The sequence below is a fragment of the Sus scrofa genome, chromosome 13, assembly GCF_054392235.1.
Source record: "Sus scrofa isolate SSC_HxYL_T2T_F1_AM1 chromosome 13, Sscrofa_HxYL_maternal_Yorkshire_Landrace_v2.0, whole genome shotgun sequence".
NCBI lineage: Eukaryota > Metazoa > Chordata > Mammalia > Artiodactyla > Suidae > Sus > Sus scrofa.
This window is the reverse complement of record NC_139395.1, coordinates 123,226,232-123,245,276: the sequence shown is the minus strand read 5'-3', so window position 1 is coordinate 123,245,276 and position 19,045 is coordinate 123,226,232. Positions and strand designations below refer to the sequence as shown.

At 40.4% G+C, this 19,045-nt stretch overlaps 2 protein-coding genes across 7 annotated transcripts in view; one reads left to right on the top strand and one right to left on the bottom strand.

The window, feature by feature from the left end:
• Positions 1 to 7,108, top strand: part of LRRC31 (leucine rich repeat containing 31) — a 29,001-nt gene extending 21,893 nt beyond the window's left edge. For all 4 annotated transcript variants that reach the window (XM_084990248.1, XM_084990247.1, XM_021069769.2 and 1 more), the window contains 2 exons: positions 1,266 to 1,433; positions 6,040 to 7,108. In XM_084990248.1, coding sequence (XP_084846374.1) covers positions 1,266 to 1,433; positions 6,040 to 6,371 — 500 coding nt within the window. In that variant the 3' untranslated portion in view covers positions 6,372 to 7,108. The remainder of the gene's footprint in view (positions 1 to 1,265; positions 1,434 to 6,039) is intronic.
• Positions 7,109 to 8,594: 1,486 nt separating this feature from the next.
• The window catches only part of LRRIQ4 (leucine rich repeats and IQ motif containing 4), a 32,678-nt gene continuing 22,227 nt past the window's right edge, over positions 8,595 to 19,045 (bottom strand). For 2 of the 3 annotated variants that reach the window (XM_084990244.1, XM_084990245.1), the window contains exons 3-6: positions 17,241 to 17,414; positions 15,238 to 15,376; positions 14,013 to 14,209; positions 8,595 to 8,765 (exon numbers count right to left, since the gene is read on the bottom strand). In XM_084990244.1, the coding sequence (XP_084846370.1) occupies positions 8,613 to 8,765; positions 14,013 to 14,209; positions 15,238 to 15,376; positions 17,241 to 17,414 (663 nt within the window). In that variant the 3' untranslated portion in view covers positions 8,595 to 8,612. The remainder of the gene's footprint in view (positions 8,766 to 14,012; positions 14,210 to 15,237; positions 15,377 to 17,240; positions 17,415 to 19,045) is intronic. The other variant, XM_084990246.1, reaches the window with a different exon arrangement.

Sequence of the window (19,045 nt, the reverse complement as noted above, 5' to 3'; positions counted from 1 at the left end):
ACAATCAATAAATCAAGTAGATATTAAATTACATCAGCTGACAAATCTACAGACAGTCCCTGATTAATGATGGTTTGTTTGGCTTGAGAGTTTTTGATGGTATAGAGTAATATACATTTGGTAGAAACCCATATTTGAGTTTTGATCTTCTCCCAGGCTAGTGATATACACGTGGTATGATGTTCTCTCAGGCCTTCGTAGCGGTAAACTTAACAACCATTCTGTAGCCAGACAACCATTCTGGTTTTCACTCTCAGCATAGGATTCAATAAATTACATGAGAATTCAATAAATTACATGAGATATTCAACACTCTATTATAAAACAGGTTTTGTGTCAAATGACTTTGTCCAACTGTGAGCTAATATAATTGTTCTGAGAACATTTAAGTAGATTCGGCAAAGCTGTGATGATTGGAAGTTTAGGTGTAATAAATGCATTTTTTACTTAAGACATTTTCAACTTATTGGGACATAACCCCACAAGTCAAAGATCTGTTTAACTCAATTTGAATTAAGAAGTAAATCAAGAACTGAAAAAAAGAAGCAAGTTGCATATATATTTATCAACATTACTTTTAGAAGAAAAAGTTCAGTTTCTTATTGATGGGGCTTTGTACCATATGAGGAGAAGTGTTCTCATTAGATATTATAAAAATAATATATATTTACCCCTTAAAGATAATATTTTTTAGAAAGAAGGCAGAACGGTTTAAAATGTAGTTAACGACTATGGCTTGTTCAAAAGTTTGATGTTTAATTTTAATATTACAGGAAACTGGGGACTAAGCAGAAAATCTTTGAATTTCCTTTAAAACTCTTTCCAAAAATACATTATTTCCCTTCTTTGTCTCTGGCACAGCAGTTTAAGCAAACACAACTACATTTTGGTGTTTCAGAGCTCTCAGGAGGTTTGACTTTGTCTCTGAATTTCAGCAGTCCCTGAACCAGGACACTCTCTGGAAATCTTGACTAGGTGTGAAAACCGTCCATCTTTTTCTCCCTCTTAAATGTGAAGCGAAGGAAAGAAATCCCATTTGGTAATGAATTCCACCTCATCAAGTTTGACTTTTCTAAAGTTCCAGTATTTCTCCCAAATAAAAATAGACAACATAATAACATGAATGTTAGACAGGAGAAACAGTCTCTACCACTTTCTCCGCCTCAGTGATGGTTATGTTTCCCTAGTCTAGGTTCCTTAAATTCCAGGCTTATGTCCTCTTAAGAAGCCTAAATTGTTACTATTCTCATTGCTCTCAATTTCAGCTGAAGCATCCATTCACCTCCCTGCTCTGGAAATACTCAACCTTTCTTGGAATAAGTGCATTGGTGGCAGCCTGAAGCTGCTCCTGGAAACACTGAAGGTTTCAACGTTCCTTCAAGAGCTGAGGTTGAGCAGCTGTTCCCTGGTGACGGAGGACGTGGCTCTCCTGGGTTTGTATCTATTGGACCCAAAGAGGCCCTGGCACTCAGAGCCCCATGTGCCTGCCCTGCCAGCCCAGGGCCAGGGAAGCGGGGTGGAGAGGCAACTTCCGGGAGAGCTGGCCAAGACAGATGAGGGCAATTCTAAAACCAAAGGATGGGAATTACCGTTGTGGCTTGGTGGGTTATGAACCCGACTAGTATCCATGAGGATTCAGATTCGATCCCTAGCCCTGCTCAGTGGGTTAAGAATCCGGTCTTGCCATGAGCTGTGGTACAGGTTGCAGATGCGGCTCAAATCTGGCATTGCTGTGGCTGTGGCTGTGTGTGCACCAGCAACTCTGATTCGACCTCTAGCCTGGGAACTTTCGTATGCTGCAGGTATGGCCCTAAAAAGAAAAAAGAAAAAACAAAGGAGATGGATGTGGATGGGGTGGGAGTCTCCTCCTGTTCCCCCAACCCACCCATCTATGACAGGTTTATCAGGTAAAGGAATCCTAATCTGGCAAGACTTAAAATGAATTAAAAATGGGATTCTCTTAAATGCCTTTTCTGTGTCTATTACAATGAACACACATTTATTTTTCCTTGAGTTTGTTAATGTGGTGATTAATAGTAATTAATTTTCAAATGTTAAATTGGCCTTACATTCCCAGGATAAACCCCACTTGGTGGTAACATATTATCCTTTTTATATATTTGCTAATATTTTGTAGAGGATGTTTGTGGCTATGTTCATGAGAGAACAAAGTCTAATAGATTTTCTGTGATGTCTTTGGCTTTGGCATCAGGGTAATAATGACCTTATAAATCACTTGGCAGGTGTTCCTGCCTCTTCTATTTCCTGGAAGGATTGTGTAGACTTGGCATTCTTTTTTCCTTAACTGTTTCCTAGAATTTACCATAGAACCTAGGTCTAAGCTTAAAGTTTTCTTTGTGGGAAGATTTCGATTACAAATTCAATTTTAAAACAAATATAGGAGTTCCCATCGTGGCACAGTGGTTAACGAATCTGACTAGGAACCATGAGGTTGCGGGTTTGATCCCTGCCCTTGCTCACTGGGTTAAGGACCTGGCGTTGCCGTGAGCTGTGGTGTAGGTTGAAGACGCAGCTCGGATCCCTCATTGCTGTGGCTCTGGCATAGGCCGGTGGCTACAACTCTGATTAGACCCCTAGCCTGGGAACCTCCATATGCCGTAAGATCGGCCCTAGAAAAGGCAAAAAGACAAAAAATAAATAAATAAATAAATAAAAACAAATATAGGACTATTCAGGTTATCTCTTTCTTCTTGGGTTTTGGCACATTGTGTCTTCCAAAGCATTGGCTCATCTCACCTAGGTTGTTGAATTTGTGGAAATAAAGTTTTTCCCTTAAATCCTTTTCATGTCTGCAGTGACACCCCTCTCTCATTCTTGATATTGGTAGTTTGTATTTCTATCTTTTTTCCCTTGGCTAGTCTGACTAAAAGTATATTCATTTTCTATTGGTATGTAACAAAGTAACATATGGCTTCAAACAATAACTCTTTATTTGCTTACGGTTCTGTAGGTCAGAAGTCCGAATCAGCTTGTCTGGGTTCTACACTTACGGTATCACCGGGCTGAATAAAGGTGTCAGCTGGGCTGAGTTCCCACCAGAAGCCCTGGGGATAAATGCACTTTCAAACCCATTCTTGTTTGCAGAATTCAGCTTCTTGCAGCTATAGGGCTGAGGTTCCTGTTTTCCTGCCAGCTCTGTAACTGGGGGCTGCTCTAACTCCACCAGTGCCACCAGAGGCTGCTCACGTTTCTTGATACCTGGCCCCTCCTCTTCTTCAAGTAGCAACCAGGTGTCAGTGCTTCTCACACTCCTAATCACCCTGACGTCCTCTTTCCTCTTCTACCACCAGCTGCAACAAACTCTGTGTTTAAAGGGCTCCTGTGAGTAGATTAACCCCACCCGGGGAGTCTGGGTTTCTTGCTTTTTCTTTTTAGGGCCACATGTGTGGCATATGGAGGTTCCCAGGCCAGGGGTCAAATCAGAGCTGCAGCTGCTGGTCTGCACCACAGCCACAGCAATGTGGGATCCAAGCTGCATCTGTGACCTAGGCAGCAGCTCTCAGCAACCCCAGAACCTTAACCCACTGAGAAGGGCCCCAGATCAAACCTACATCCTAGTCAGGTTTTAACCCGCTGAGCCACAACGGAAACTCCCAATCTGTGTTTCTTAAACTCAGCTGTGCCACATAATAGAATGCAATCATGGGAACTCATATACACAGCACTAGGAATTAGGCTGGAAATCTTGGGGCAACCTTAGAATTCTAATGATCACAAGAGGCTTATCAATATTATCAATCTTCTCAAAGAATCAGCCTTTCATGTATTTTGTTTTCCAGAATTGGACATCTTTAAAAATATTTAAATTATTTTATTTAAAGTCACTAAAATTTGCTTCTTCAGCTGTTTTATTTTGGTCTGCATCAAATTTTATTAATGATAGTTTCAGCCGTTATATAGTTTTTTTTAAATTTTTACTGCCAGGTTTTTTTTTCCCCCTCAGGCCAAATTTATACTTTTACTTTTTTTTTTTTTTTTTTTTTGTCTTTTTGCCTCTTCTAGGGCCGCTCCTGTGGCACATGGAGGTTCCCAGGCTAGGGGTTGAATCGGAGCTGTAGCCACCGGCCTATGCCACAGGCATAGCAATGCGGGATCCGAGCTGCATCTACGACCTACACCACAGCTCACAGCAATGCCACATCCTTAACCCACTGAGCAAGGCCAGGGATCGAACCTGCAACCTCATGGTTCCTAGTCGGATTCATTAACCACTGAGCCACGACAGGAACTCCTATACGTTAACATTTTGTCAAGGGTATTTTTTCCTTCTTTCAGATTTTAGTCAATAACAAGTATTACTATGTGTGGTTTTAAGCATTGCCACTTTGATTTTTTTTATTATTTCTAACAGAAACTTTAAGAATTTGTTAATCACTAGTAGTTTGTGTTTTATTCTTTCACAAATAACAGCATTAATTTTTTTTCATATAATAAACTATAAAAAAATAGTATTTCCATGGCCTGTGAGACTATTACCCAGATTAAAAATATATAATGAATATAAATATAATAGACTACCCACATAAATGGAAAATTCAAACAGTATAGGAAAGGTGAAGCAGTGTCTGGGATTTGCTTTAAAATACTGAAAAACAGGAATTCCCTGGTAGCCTAGCAGGTTAAGGATTGTCACTGCTGTGGCACAGGTTTGATCCCTGGCTTGGGAACTTCCACATGCCCCAGGTTCTCAGCCAAACAAATCAAAAAAATAAAAATAAAAATAAAAATAAAAAGCTGAAACACAAACAAAAAGTAGGGGGAAGAGACTGGATGAGACTGCAATGAAAACAGTGTTCAAGCTGAATAATGGGAAAAGGGGGGTTCACACTCTTGTCTACTTTTTTTATATGTTTTAAAATGCCTGTAATAGGAAACTTTCTAAAGAGAAAAGGCCAAGTTTTGAGAATATGGTGAGTAATGTTTACATACTGAGAGACAGAAAAGACAGGAATGAAAGATATGCACGTGGTGGGACCAAATGCAGCTTTGGAGTTCTGACTGGGATGATGAAAATGATAGGGACAAGCATCTGGATGTATGAGCAGTGAAAGACCTGGGCACATTTAGTCCTAAAGGGGGGGACATTTGAGGGGACCTGACCTTTGTCCAACCCTGCAGGACTGGCACATGGAAGGAACAGAGGTTTCCAGCAGGTGGAGGTTCACAGTGCAGTAAAGTCAGATGGGACCCTGAGGCACGGCTCCCTCCCCTGCGGGGACAGCCTGAAAGGGGCTTCCTGCAGAATCCTGCTAGTCCCCAGTAGAAAAGTTGTGAAAGGGATTCTTCTCAATCATCCATCTGGAGGATGAATGAGGAAACCGCCAAGTTCCCTTCCAACTTTGAGACTACTCATCTCATCTCTGTAATCCCTTCCTATTTTTGGTTAAAAAGGGAAGCACATCCTGTCTGCTTTGGCTGTGTCTGCTTTGGCTGTCTCTCCCAGCTCCTTTTCTTAGCTGCATCATTAACTGTTATTTATTAAGAAGCATTTTAGTCCTGTGATATGTGATATTCAAAGGGGAAATTGACTCGTATTAGAGGTGCATTAGAAATTATCCAAGTATATTTTGCCCATGGAAAGTGCTCAATTGCCTAACTGTTGAATGAAAAATGACTGAATAAGCAATGAATAATTAAACAGTGAGAAGACTATTTACAAATGAATGGTCCTGGGTTAAAGCTAGTGAGCTCATATTTGATTAGAGAAAGTCTGCGATAAAAGCTGGGAATCCAGTGGAACAGAGAGCAGGAACTTGCCAAAAAAAGATATTCTTTGGGTTGGGATTTTGAAAGAGGAAGAAAAAAATCCATTTTTCAAGCTGTATATGGGATGCAGAGAGGAAATGTGTTGCTATTTTCAGATATCTTGAATAAAACTGCTAGCTAACATTTTATTACAAAGAACCAATCTTGTCATTACTAATCCTGGAGCTACTGTCCTATATTATGGGAAGTGGGACACAGTCACGTTAGAAAATATTCTTAGATTTTAGCATTTAGAGTGATTTTGTTTTTCAGCATCAGTAATCCAGGCAGGTCACCTGGCCAAGCTTCAGAACCTCGACCTGAGCTATAATGACAGCATCTGTGATGCAGGATGGGCCACCCTCTGCCAAAACCTGTGGCTCCTCAAAGAGCTAACAGAACTGGATGTTAGCCTTCGGCCATCAACTTTTCGGGATTGCAGACAATGGTTTAGACACTTGTTATGTGCTGTGACCAAACTTCCCAAGATCACTGAGATAGGAATGAGGAGGTGGGTCCTCCCAGCTTCACAGGAAGAAGAACTCGAATGCTTTGGCCAAAATCACAGAAACAGCATTCACTTTGACCACAGTGGGTTTCAGTAAAATGACTTCCTGAGGCTTAGCTAAGCTACACTCCATCCTAAAGGGGAGGCAAAGAACATGAATGACTCCCGGTGCAGGCAAAGGACTACCAACTTCTGAGCTGTTTAATGGGATTTATGTTACAAGAGTTTGGTAAATATATGTACACAATAAACTAATAAGAGCATGTCTGAATTCTCCATCCTATGAAACAAGGATGACATTTTTGGATAGATTTTCATTTGTTTTGGTATAGTTAGTTCACTTACTGTTTAGAAGACTTGACAAAAATGTTTAGATTCTGGTGAGGCATCTCCTTTTTTTTCCCCTGGAATTTTCTCCTCTCTTTTCCTAAATGCTAAATGTTTTAAATATAAGGGTGTTTATGAATGTGTGTGAAATTCTAATGTGAAAAGCACTAACTGCTTGAATATTTTCTTGTTATCTTTATTATTATATGTATCTTAATGTGGTCTACTTACATTTTTATCAGAAAGTATTCCCTTCAGTAGTTTATTATGTTATGTTCTCTTGTCTTTTATCTCAGATATAAACCATACTAATAATAGTCATGGACATATAATTCTTAATTAAGTGTGGTCAAAAATTCAAAACCCAGTTTCAAAAACATAGCTTATTAAAATATCTTATCACTAAAATAAACAAATTAACATATTACCTCTGAGCATTTCTTTGGCATGAAATTTGCCGCATAAACCCTATTTAATTCAATAATTAAAGTTTTCATGTTGCTCTAAGAGATTTTTGGATTTTTTTTTTTTGTTTTCTCTTATTAAAGCATAAAATTCATTGCATGGCAAGTGTCTGCTAACACATTCCTATTCTGATATGCTCTAGTCACATTATATTTTACTTTTTTCTTGCTACACTAATAATTCATATTGCAATCATTGCTTAAAAGATATGTAGAATTTGAAATCAATACGTCTCCTAAAGAAAGAGTCATCAGGAGATCCTGTCATGGCTCAGTGGTTAACGAATCCAACTAGGAACCATGAGGTTGCAGGTTCTATCCCTGGCCTTGCTCAGTGGGTTAAGGATGTGGCATTGCTGTGAGCTGTGGTGTAGGTCACAGACGTGGCTCAGATCCCAAGTTGCTATGGCTCTGGCATAGGCCGGTGGCTGCAGCTCCTATTCGACCCCTAGCCTGGGAACTTCCATTTGCCTCGGGGGCGGCCCTAGAAAAGGCAAAAAGACCAAAAAAAAAAAAAAAAAAAAAGAAAGAAAGAAAAAAAGAAAGAGTCATCAGAAGAGGAGCTCTTGAGTGGTGTACATGGGGATGTTTTAGGAAAAGATTCTTCACTTCTCTGGGTGTTCCCATGAACTTCATGAACACCTATGCTCATGCAAAAACCCGTGAACAAATGTTCATAGCACCTTTATTCATATTAGCCAAAAAAACTGGAAACAGAGCAATACCTTCCAATGGGTATTAGAAAGTGCATAGTGAAACAAACTATGCTATACGACTCAGCAACTAGAAAGGAATGAACTATTGATAGATGTTCCACTTGGATGGGCTGCAAGTGAATCACGCAGAATAAAAAGGCCAGTCTCCCAAGGTGACACACTATGTGATTGCATTTATATGATATTTTTGAGAATACAAAATTAGAGAGATGGAGAACAGTTAGGAATTGGGAGAGAGATAGGTAGGTGGTAGGTGTGACTAAAGGTAATAGCACAAAGGAGATTGGTGGTGATGGAACAACTCTTTATCTTGATTGTGGTAGCTACACAAACTTGCGACTGGACACACACACATGAATGTATAGCAGATGGAATCTGAATAAGCTCTGTGGATGGTACTGATGTCCATTTCTGGTTTTGATACTGCGCTATAGTTATGTAAGATATCAACACTGAGGGAGGGTGAAGGGTGCAAGGACCTCCCAGTACATTTCTTTGGAACTTCCTGTGAATTCAAAATTAAACGTTTTAAGAGTAGACATGAGAGTACAATGAAACTCCATGTACCTATCACATGCTTCTACAATTACCAATTTATGGCCAATCTTGTTTCATTTGGGTCCTCCACACTTCTCTGTCCCTCATACTATTCTGAAGCAATTCCCAGTCATCATAGAACTTTTATTTGTCAACATTTCAGTAAAAGAATATTTATTTTTATATATAACCATATCTCTATGAGTAATTTTAGTGTGGGAGGCATCTAACTCCTGGAGATTTTGTCCTCTTAATCATCAGGTTTCATTACTCCAATTCATACACATAAAGCATTTATTTGTTATTTTTCTTTACAGGTTGTCCTTTTACATCCTTCTTTCCTTTCTTATCTTTTGGAGAACTCTTTCCCTTCTTTTGCAACTTTAGCAGGTCTTCAAATTTCCCAAATCCCTTCCGTACCATTATTCCACGCCACCATGCCTGAATCTGAAAACAGGACAAACCAGAACAGCATCAGCTGGTATTTCAATGGACTGGGCATGGTTACAGCTCTTTGGTCTGGGGTGTGGGTTTCAAGATGTGGAGAATGGAATACGATTAGAATTCTAAACCATGTTTTCTCTTTTTCTCAACTGGCTCATCATCTGGGCAAAAGCTTTTAAAAGTATTTAGTGCTTTTACATGTGAGGCACCGTTCTAGACATTTGGGAATCAGCAGTTAAATACCCATGGCACTGACTTTGTGGAGCTCAAAATCCAGTGAGGGGAAAAGAGGTGACTGTATAATTTGACAGATGGTAAGAAGTGCCACAGAGGTGACAGTGCGGAGCAAGGGGAAGCGCCTATGGCTGCCTTCCCTCTTGTTGCCAGACATCTGTGCTCCCACCCACGGCCAGCTCTCACTCGTTCTTGAGATCCTATCCCTTGTGCCAACTCAGGAACATCCCTTCTCTAGTAGAGTCTTCAAACCTGCCGGTGGCTCCCCACTTCTCTCAGAATAAAAACTCAAGTCCTTGCGATGGCTTACACAGTCCTATCTGATCTCCCTCCTGCTCAGCAGCTCTACCCTTGCAGGCCTCCTCTCTGCTCAGACACACCCAGGCTCCACTCCAGCCAGGGCCTTTGCCTTTGCTGCTTCTGCTGCCTGGAAAACCCTTATATTCAGAGATATCACCCTTCCACTGCTTCAAGAATTTGCTCATTTGTCATTGCTATGGACTGGATTATGTCCCTCATCCCACCCCTCTCCCCAGTTCATATGTTGAAGCCCTAACTCTCAATGTGGTGGTATTTGGAGATGGGGCCTTGGGAGGTAATTAGGTTTAGATAAGATCATGAGGATGGGGCTCTCATGATGGAATTAGTACCCTTATAAGAAGAGTTATCACTAAGGTTGCTCTCCCTCTCTCCTTCCGTTCTCCCCCTCCCCCCATCATATAAGGACACAGTGAGAAGGCAGCTGTCTGCAAAGCAGGAAGGGAGCTCTCACCACAAACCAACCATGCTGGCTGGCATCATGATCCCAGATTTCTAGCCTTGAGAACTGAGAGAAAATAATTTTCTTTCCAACTGTACCACACGGGGAACTATAACCAGTCTCTTGGGATAGACAATAATGGAAGATATAAGAAAAAGAATGTATATACATGTGTGACTGGGTCACTATGCTATACAGCAGAAATTGACTCAAATCTGTAAATCAACTACACGCTAATAAAAAATAAAATTTGATTTAAAAAGTTTTCTTGTTCAAGCCATCCAGTTTATGATATATCATAATGGCCACCTGAGCTAGGACAGTCATTTTTCCATTGCGGTCTCCCCGACCATCTCACTAAATTGAAATCCCTATCTCACACACACACACACACACCCCACAACACATACGCAACACACACTACTTGTGGCAATATCAGTTTTCCTTAGCTTGAACTTTTTTTTCAATACCACTTAATCACTTCCTAACATAGTATATGAAGTGATATTTTATGTTTTATATTCCATGTTCTTATTCCTATCATACTAGGTTAAAGCAATATGAGGACAGAAATATTTGTCCATTTTGTTCACTGGTGTTTTTCCAGTGCCTAGAATAGTATAAATATTTGTTGGATGAATGAATGAATGTGGTGGGTGAAGGTACGCTGTTTTATATTAGGTGAGTCAAGGGCAGCTGTGAGGATATTTAAGCAGAAACTGAACTAAGTGGGGGCCGGTGTCTTTTCCACTTCTGGGAGCAGCACCTCTGGGCCGAGTTAGGTGCCAGTGTTATGGCTCTGAGGCAGGAGAATGCATGGGCCCTGGAAAAACAGCAAGGATGCTGTTTGTGACTGAAGTAAAGTGAAAATGGTAAGGATGAAAATGGGAGTGAAAACAGCAGATCGGTTAGGGTGATTGTCCAGGAGAGGCATCCTGGAAATTTACAGGGCTTTTTATTAAGATTTAACAGACTTCAGAGTTCCTGCCATGGTGCAGCAGAAAAGAATCCAACCAGGAACCATGAGGTTGAGGGTTTGATCCCTGGCCTTGCTCAATGGGTTAGGGATCCGACATTACCATGAGCTATGGTATAGGCTTGCAATTGTAGCTCTGATTTGACCCCTAGCCTGGGAACCTCCATATGCCACAGGTACAGACCTAAAAAGAAAAAAAGAAAAGAAAAAAAAAAGATTTAACAAACTTCAATCATGTTACATGCACCCTGGTCTATTTTCCAGGGTGTGTAGGCTTGGAAAAGTGGGAAGCAACTAATTTCCAGAACTTCAACTTTCATATGTACCTGCCTCCCCTCCCCCAAAAGTGTCTGCCTGGAAAGTCAACTGCTGATCCTCTCATCCCACCTCCCCTTCGCAATTGCCTGGCAGCCTCTCGTCCGCCTGAGTCTGACTAGGGGATTTTTGCTGGACTCCAAAAATCTCTGGGACACCAAAAAAAGGGACAATTCAAAATATTGGTATAGGAGTTCCCTGGTGGCTCAGCAGGTTAAGGATCTGACATTGTCACTGCTGTGGCTCTGGTTGCTGCTGTGGTGTGGGCTTGATCCCTGACCTGGGAACTTTCTCATGCCACAGGTGCAGCTGAAACCAAAAACAAAATGTCAGTATTGATGTCAGCTCTGAGGGCTGGGTAACCGATCCTTTAATAAGACAAGTGGCTTTGCTTTCAAGAAAATTGAAGATTTGTTACCTAAGAGCTATCTGATTTGGGGGCGGAATATATTTGGGAGAAATTCAGAGATGTGTGAGGCACTGATATTTAAAACAAGGTAATATAGGGAAAAAAAATTTCTTCCATTCTTGTCAACTTATGAATTTGAACAAGATTTCTCAGTGTTTCATCTATAAAATAACAAAAATTGGAATAGAACTGATGCCAAACCCTGTCTCACACTAGCAACAAGTAATATTTATGCAAGGATATATAGACTATGTGAAAAAGCCTTTCTCATTTGTATACGTATTTTACAAAAATCCTATAGGTCGAATAATTAAATTTCAAAATTTGTAATAGATTTTATATTGTTTCGGTCAATTTTATTTTATTTTGTTTTATTTATTTATTTACTTTTGTCTTTTTGCCATTTCTTGGACCGCTCCCGTGGCATACAGAGGTTCCCAGTCTAGAGGTCTAGTCGGAGCCATAGCCCCGGCCTATGCCAGAGGCACAGCGACGCGGGATCGGAGCCGCATCTGCGACCTACACCACAGCTCACGGCAACGCCGGATTGTTAACCCACTGAGCAAGGCCAGGGATCCAACCCACAACATCATGGTTCGAGTTCCCAGGCTAGGAGTCTAATCAGAGATGTAGCTTCTGGCCGACAACACAGCCACAGCAACAGTAATTCAGGATCCGAGCCGCGACTGCGACCCATACCACAGCTCACAGCAACACCGGATCCTTAACCCACTGAGCAAGGGCATGGATTGAACCCTCAATCTCATGGTTCCTAGTCGGATTCGTTAACCACTGAGCCACGACGGGAACTCCTCGGTCAATTTTATATTTCTAATAATTATATAAGACTCAATCCAGAACATTAAAGCTCTATGGTCATAGAAAAAATTTTTTATTTTAAAATGTAATTTATATAAATTTTTTGTAGCCCAGAAGTATGAAAGATGATCTATAAATGACTTAAAATTATATATAATATATAGAAATTTTTATATATAATATACATATATATAGAGAGAGAGAGAATGAGAGAGGAACATTAAGATCAATTCTGAGAGGAAGTGGAATGGAAATACATGTTCAAGAAGAAAAAGAAATGATAAGATTTCTGCAGGCAAAATAAGAGATTATTTAAGTATTTTGTAAACTGATATCTACCTGACTTATCAAATCATAATAGTATTTATATTCCAATGGATACATTTAAAATATTGATCTAACAACTCTCTCTTAAGATGTCAGTATGTAAAATTCATTGGCAGTAAATCTTTTGCAATGATTTAAACTTAGTGAAAAAAAAATTAAAATATCAATTTTAAAATGTGCAAAAGAGTATGTTGTTTTTCAAAGTGCTTTTAGGAAGTATCCCAAAAGTATTAGTTTCATTCGTCCAGTGTAGTCATTCCTGAGTATGTGTATATTAAAAGTAATATTTAATATAAACTACTTTCCTTATTCCTTTATGTTACAGTCCAGGCATTATTTTTGATTTATTAAAATTATGTGTCTGTAGTAGTTTACATTATCTATGAGCTTAATTTCAGAAGAGTTAAGGAGGTATCACGTAATATTTATTAGAAAAGGGAGGATGTTATATCAGATATGGTCCAGGGCCACTGATAGAGGGTATTACAGACCAAAGACTAACTCTTATTTCAGGTAAAATGGAGAATCGTCCATTTCAGCAGAGAAGTGGCAAGATCTGAGCTATGAGGGCTTTTTTTTTTTTTTTTTTTTTCCTGTCTTTTTAGGGCCACACCCATGGTACATGGAGGTTCCAAGCCGCATCTTCGACCTGCACCACAGCTCATAGCAATGCCAGATCCTTAGCAAGCCCCAAGGATCAAACCTGCGTCCTCATGGATACTAGTCAGATACACTTCCACAGAGGCATGATGGGAACTCCCTGAGCTATGTTTAAATAGCATAAGTCTGACTGCTGAGTGGAAAGTATATTGCAGGGGAAGGACTAATTGGTGGACTAATGTAGTCATCTTGTTGTGAGGCGATGGGGTGTGGACCAGCTGAATGGAGAATACTGAATACTGACTGAAGTGGACATATTGCTCTATCTGGGGTGTCCTGATGTCTCCATGGGTTTGGTGGATAAGGAGGAGAGTGACAAGGCTCTTAGCCCTTGACGCTGAGTTAGTGGCTGGGCAGAACTGTGGTCTCTAGGACCTCTGCTCCACAAATGCTTTCATTTCTAATTTTTCAGCCTTATCTTTCTGACTTTGATAATAAAATCTTTTCACTCCAGCAAATAGTCCAGTAGTTTTAGGTCATTTGGGATTTGAAGTTTTGGCTTTTTTTTTTTTGCCTCTTTGTTGGCTTCTTATCTGACAAGGAGAAAAGGAAAAGACAAAAAATGCTGGGATGATGTTCAAAAATCTCTCATGTAGTGCTGGAGATGTAACAGTAAATGAGAATCTCTATTCTCAAGAAGGACAGGGTATAGATGGGTAAGGAGCAGCTCCATAGGATAATGTGTAATGTTTAACACTAAATCCACTCCAAGCAACTATGAGTGTTATCGGGAATTTTTGCTGATTTTACCTTTGTTGCCATTATGTTCATATTTCTTCTTTTTTTAAGGTGGATCCATACAGTCTCAGGGCCCTTGGTACACACTGTCATTGGGGGTTCTTCTATGGGATTGTTCATCAGTGTCAGAACCTTTAGATTCACTAGACTATCCAAATTCTCTGGAAGAGAAGTGATCAAGTTGTCCTCGAGCCGTAATTCTTTCAAAGCTGAAACAATTAAAAAATAATAATAATGGATTTGTCTTAAAAACAACCAAAGTTAAAGCATGCGTTCTTTAGTCCAATCACTTTGAAATGTTTCTTTCCTGCTGGGCCAAGGTAACAGAAGATAGCACATTTAATGAGGAAAACCAAGTTCTCTTTTTCATAACAACTCGAAGTTGTTGGAGCCAGTGTAAATAAGGATTAGAGACAGGAAAATAGTAAATACTAAAAAATGTTGAGAATGTCCTATTCCTCCAGGGACCACAGACAGGATTCGAATGCGTAGTCAGGAGCATGACTAAGGAGGGAGCGTACCCACCCCTGCCTCTAATCTTTGAATGTCCTGTAGGTAGGCAACAGCTTCCACTCACATTCTTTCATCTTCCTTTCATTAAAGAATAGTCATAGTTGGAAAACATCTATAAACCTGAAGATTCAGAACACTGTGGCCAAAAAACCATCTTTTAATCTGGCTCCAGTAGGAGCTAGGAAAAGCCTATTATTTGGATGAATGGATATATAAATAACAATTTAGTCTAGTGGAAAATATTTGTGAGTTTAAGTATAAATCATGTATGATTTGTCATGTCAATCACATGGCTCCAAATGTCCCCTCCCCCCTTGCTAATTTCAGTGCCCTGGGTCAATACTTTCCCTTTTATTCACATAACTTGGTGATCTAATGCAAACTTACTAAAGGACCCCCAACTCCAAATTCTGGCAGGTAGTAGGTATTCAGTAAATTCTTGTTCGTGGTATACTGGATTTATAGATGAATGCTAATTTTCCTAGCAGTTGCTATTTTCTTTTCAATTCCCAATAAACCATCTAATCACCTTTGTAAGGCTCTTAGTTGTATTAATCAGGCACCTGGCCTTCCCCACATCACTAGGAAGCCCTTCAAGGAGGTGAAGAGATAAATCTATGCTCTCAACTCTTAGACTGGTCTTTAGTAGTGCAAGGAAGCCCTCAATAATGGGGAATGTTGGTCTCAAACTCTACTGGGCTGCAGATCTACAAAGATTCTATACCTTGTGCTTGGCAAATGGCATCTGGAAGTTGCTTAATCAGATTATGGCGGCAATCAAGAATTTCCAGGTTAGGCATTGAACCCAAGGATACAGGCAGGTGCTCAAGATGATTGTTTTCTATGTACAGCTCTTTAAGACTCTGAAAGAACACAAGAGTATACCATAATGATCTTAACATTGGTAAAGGAATTATGACAACCAGAAATACCTGTGAGTTCCCATGTTCTTTCAATGGGGATATTATTATGCATTGGGATAAAGGGGAAAACATATTTAAAGAACCATCATCAAAAAATACAACTATTTTTGAATAAAGCCACTAGTCATGATTCCCATTTATGCAGAGAATAGAAAACATGGGAATCTAATGTTTATTTGTTTCATGAGAATTTTCTGAAAAAACAATATGGATCATTTAACTACAAATATCATTTGTTTCCTTTCAATAGCTAATTATCTGTGGCAGTTGTTACAAAGTGCAATTGCCTCAATTATCAATCCAACATCACCCAAGAGGAAGTAGCCAAGAGGTGTAGAGCATAGGTTAACTATTTTCAAACTCATTGGGCAAAAATGTAATATTTGCAGTTCACCCTAAGAATCTGAAGAGTGTGGCATGACATACCTAAGAAGCAAGTTGGTGAAAGGAGTTCTATGAGCACAGGGCAAAAGAATGGAGAATTAGGAATAGGTGCTGTACATATCATTGCTTAATTCCACGACCAGGAGTTATGTAGTGGCTTATACCTACTTTAGCATTAGTAAGAGTATAGCACTATGGAGTTCCCTGGTGGCTCAGCAGATTAAGGATCTAGTGTTGTTATTGCTGTGGCGTGGATTTGATCCCTGGCCTGGGAACTTCCACATGTCGTGGGCACGGCCAAAACAGCAACAACAAAAATCACTCTTTAAAGTATGTATACATAAAGACACATTGGTCTGGCTACTTGGGATGATGTTATCTTGTTGCTTTGCTAGGATTTAGCAGTGCTCTGGACCTATCTTCAGCATGAACCTGGTGCAACAGTTAAATAAACCATGATATGCCTTCTACCATGCAGGTAGGAAAATCAGACTGTCCCATACAAAATGCAAACTCTGGAGTTCCTGTCATGGCTCAGCAGTAAATGAACCCGACTAGTATCCATGAGGACGCAGGTTCGATCCTGGGCCTCACTCAGTGGGTTAAGGATCCTGCGTTGCTGTGAGCTGTGGTATAGGTCACAGATGCAGCTCAGATCTGACATTGCTGTGGCTGTGGTGTGGGCCAGCAGCTACAGCCTTGATTTGACTCCCTAGCCTGGGTCAAATGTGCCACAGGTATGACCCTAAAAAGACAAAAAAAAAAAAAAAGCCGGAGTTCCCGTCGTGGCGCAGTGGTTAATGAATCCGACTAGGAACCATGAGGTTGCGGGTTCGATCCCTGGCCTTGCTCAGTGGGTTAAGGATCCGGCGTTGCCGTGAGCTGTGGTGTAGGTCGCAGACGCGGCTCGGATCCCGCATTGCTGTGGCTCTGGCGTAGGCCAGAGACTACAGCTCCGATTGGACCCCTAGCCTGGGAACCTCCATATGCCGCGGGAGCGGCCCAAGAAATAGCAAAAAAAAAAGACAAAAAAAAAAAAAAAAAGCCATGTCATCTGTTTGATATTTAACTTCAAAATAGTACAATTTTCAGGGGATTCTTTTAAAAAGTGGAAATTAATTGGAAGTGGTATAGCTCAATTTCTATAAATAAAACAGGCCAAACCATACAGTAGAAATGATATGGCATGGCATATCCAAGAACAATCACAATAGAATGCTCTTTGAGTATGGAACCTAGGGTTGTTCAGGAAGACAGTGGAAGCCTCAGAGTATAATAATGACAGCTGTTGGGAGCTGAAAATATAATATGAATAATTCTTCATGCCACCATGAGAATACCATCATATTTTCTCAATACCAGCCAACTCAAGGAATTAGTGGGTATATGCTTCTTTGCCTGCTCATTTGGGGAGGCTTACCTGTAGCTTCCTAATGCATTCTGGCAAATGGGTAAGTTTGGCTCCCTGATCTTGGCCAATGTATAATTTCTCTAAAGACTCTAAAGAAAGAATTTCTTCTGGAAATGAAGAGAACTGATTTCCAGTTAGTCCAAGCATCTTCAGTTTTGAAAGTGAACCAAAGTCTGAAGGCAACTGGAAGTATTCCAAAAAGACGAGTTTCAGGTCAAGATTAATTTTAACAGTAAGCAAATAAATTGGATTTTAGTTTAGAGACAGATAGTTTAAAAAAAAAAAAAGGAGAGCATATTAGCATCTTCTATTGATGAAAAGTTGGCACATATGTTTGCATGTATAGTATTTATACTTGTAGATCTGAAGTCTGGAGTTCTACTTTTTCCCCCAGACTCTCTGCTCTTTACTTTCATGCCCTGTTTTAATTTAGAGCAATTTTTAACCTACTTTATTGCAAAATTTTAAACTATAGTGTAGCAAATGCTTGACACTACTGAAAGAAAAGGTGGTAAGCTTATTAGTATAATATTCATAATTATTCAGTTATTGGAACTGATCAGTTTAGTGACATGACCTCTCACCCCAAAATTGCTCAGAAGTTTCAAAATCAAAGTCGAAATTTCAGTTAGAAACAAACAACAAACTATTATGATTAGATCCTCTGGCCTCAAGTGGATCCCAAAGTTATGTGCCCTGGTGTTAGGCAGGCATGCCACAGACACCCAGACTTTTTCTGAGTTGGAAGGCATTAAAAAGGTCCCTACTCTAACCCTCTAATAAGGTTTTTTTTTTTCTTTCTTTTTTTTTTTTTTTTTGGTCTTTTTGCCTTTTCCAGGGCCACTCCCATGGCATACGGAGGTTCCCAGGCTAGGGGCCTACACCAGAGCCACAACATCGCAGGATCCGAGCCACATCTGTGACCTACGCCATAGCTCAGGGCAATGCCAGATCCCAACCCACTGAACAAGGCCAGGGATCAAACCCGAAACCTCATGGTTCCTAGTCAGATTCATTTCTGCTGTGTCACAACGAGAACTCCTCTTTGAATATGTTCCATAACTAGCCGTCCAGCACACATTTAAACAGCACTCCCTGGGATGAAAAGCTTATTGAATGAAGACCCCTGCTGATCAGATTTCCTTCTCCTATGGAGCCAAAATCTGTGTCACTATGATATTCACTTATTGGTCTCTTTCTGGCCCTTTGGAACCACATGGACAAAATCTCATTCTTAAAATATGCAACGCGATTCTCCTATTGATTATGTTACAGAGATGCCTGTTTTCTCATAGGAAAAAGGGCCCAGCTCTGTATCTTGACAGCTTCTTAACTCGTTCTGTAACACATTTCCCTCATCTGGCTTTATTCCGCCTTGGGAAATCCTTCCTCACAGGGCCCTGCTTTAGCCCTGGGACTTTCCTTCCACCCAGTCCCTAATCGTCACTCTACTTTTCAGGAGAAAGGTTAGTAGAGTTCAGCTCAGCCCAACCTCTCTATCGGTGGGTGGAATAGATACATAATTAGAAAATAGATTATCCCTAGAGTGGGCTTGCTTTTTGACTTATCACATACCTGGAGTCTGCCATAAGACATTTCTCTCTCTCTCTCTCTCTCTCTCTCTCTCTCTCTCTCTCTTTCTCTCTCTCTCTCTCTCTCTCGGGGGCTGCACCAGTGGCAAATGGAAGTTCCTGGGCTGAGGGCTGAGTAAGAGCTGCAGCTGCCGGCCTACACCACAGCCACAGCAACAGCAACGCCAGACCTGAACTGCATCTGTGACCGACGCTGCAGCTCACAGCAACACTGGATCCTTA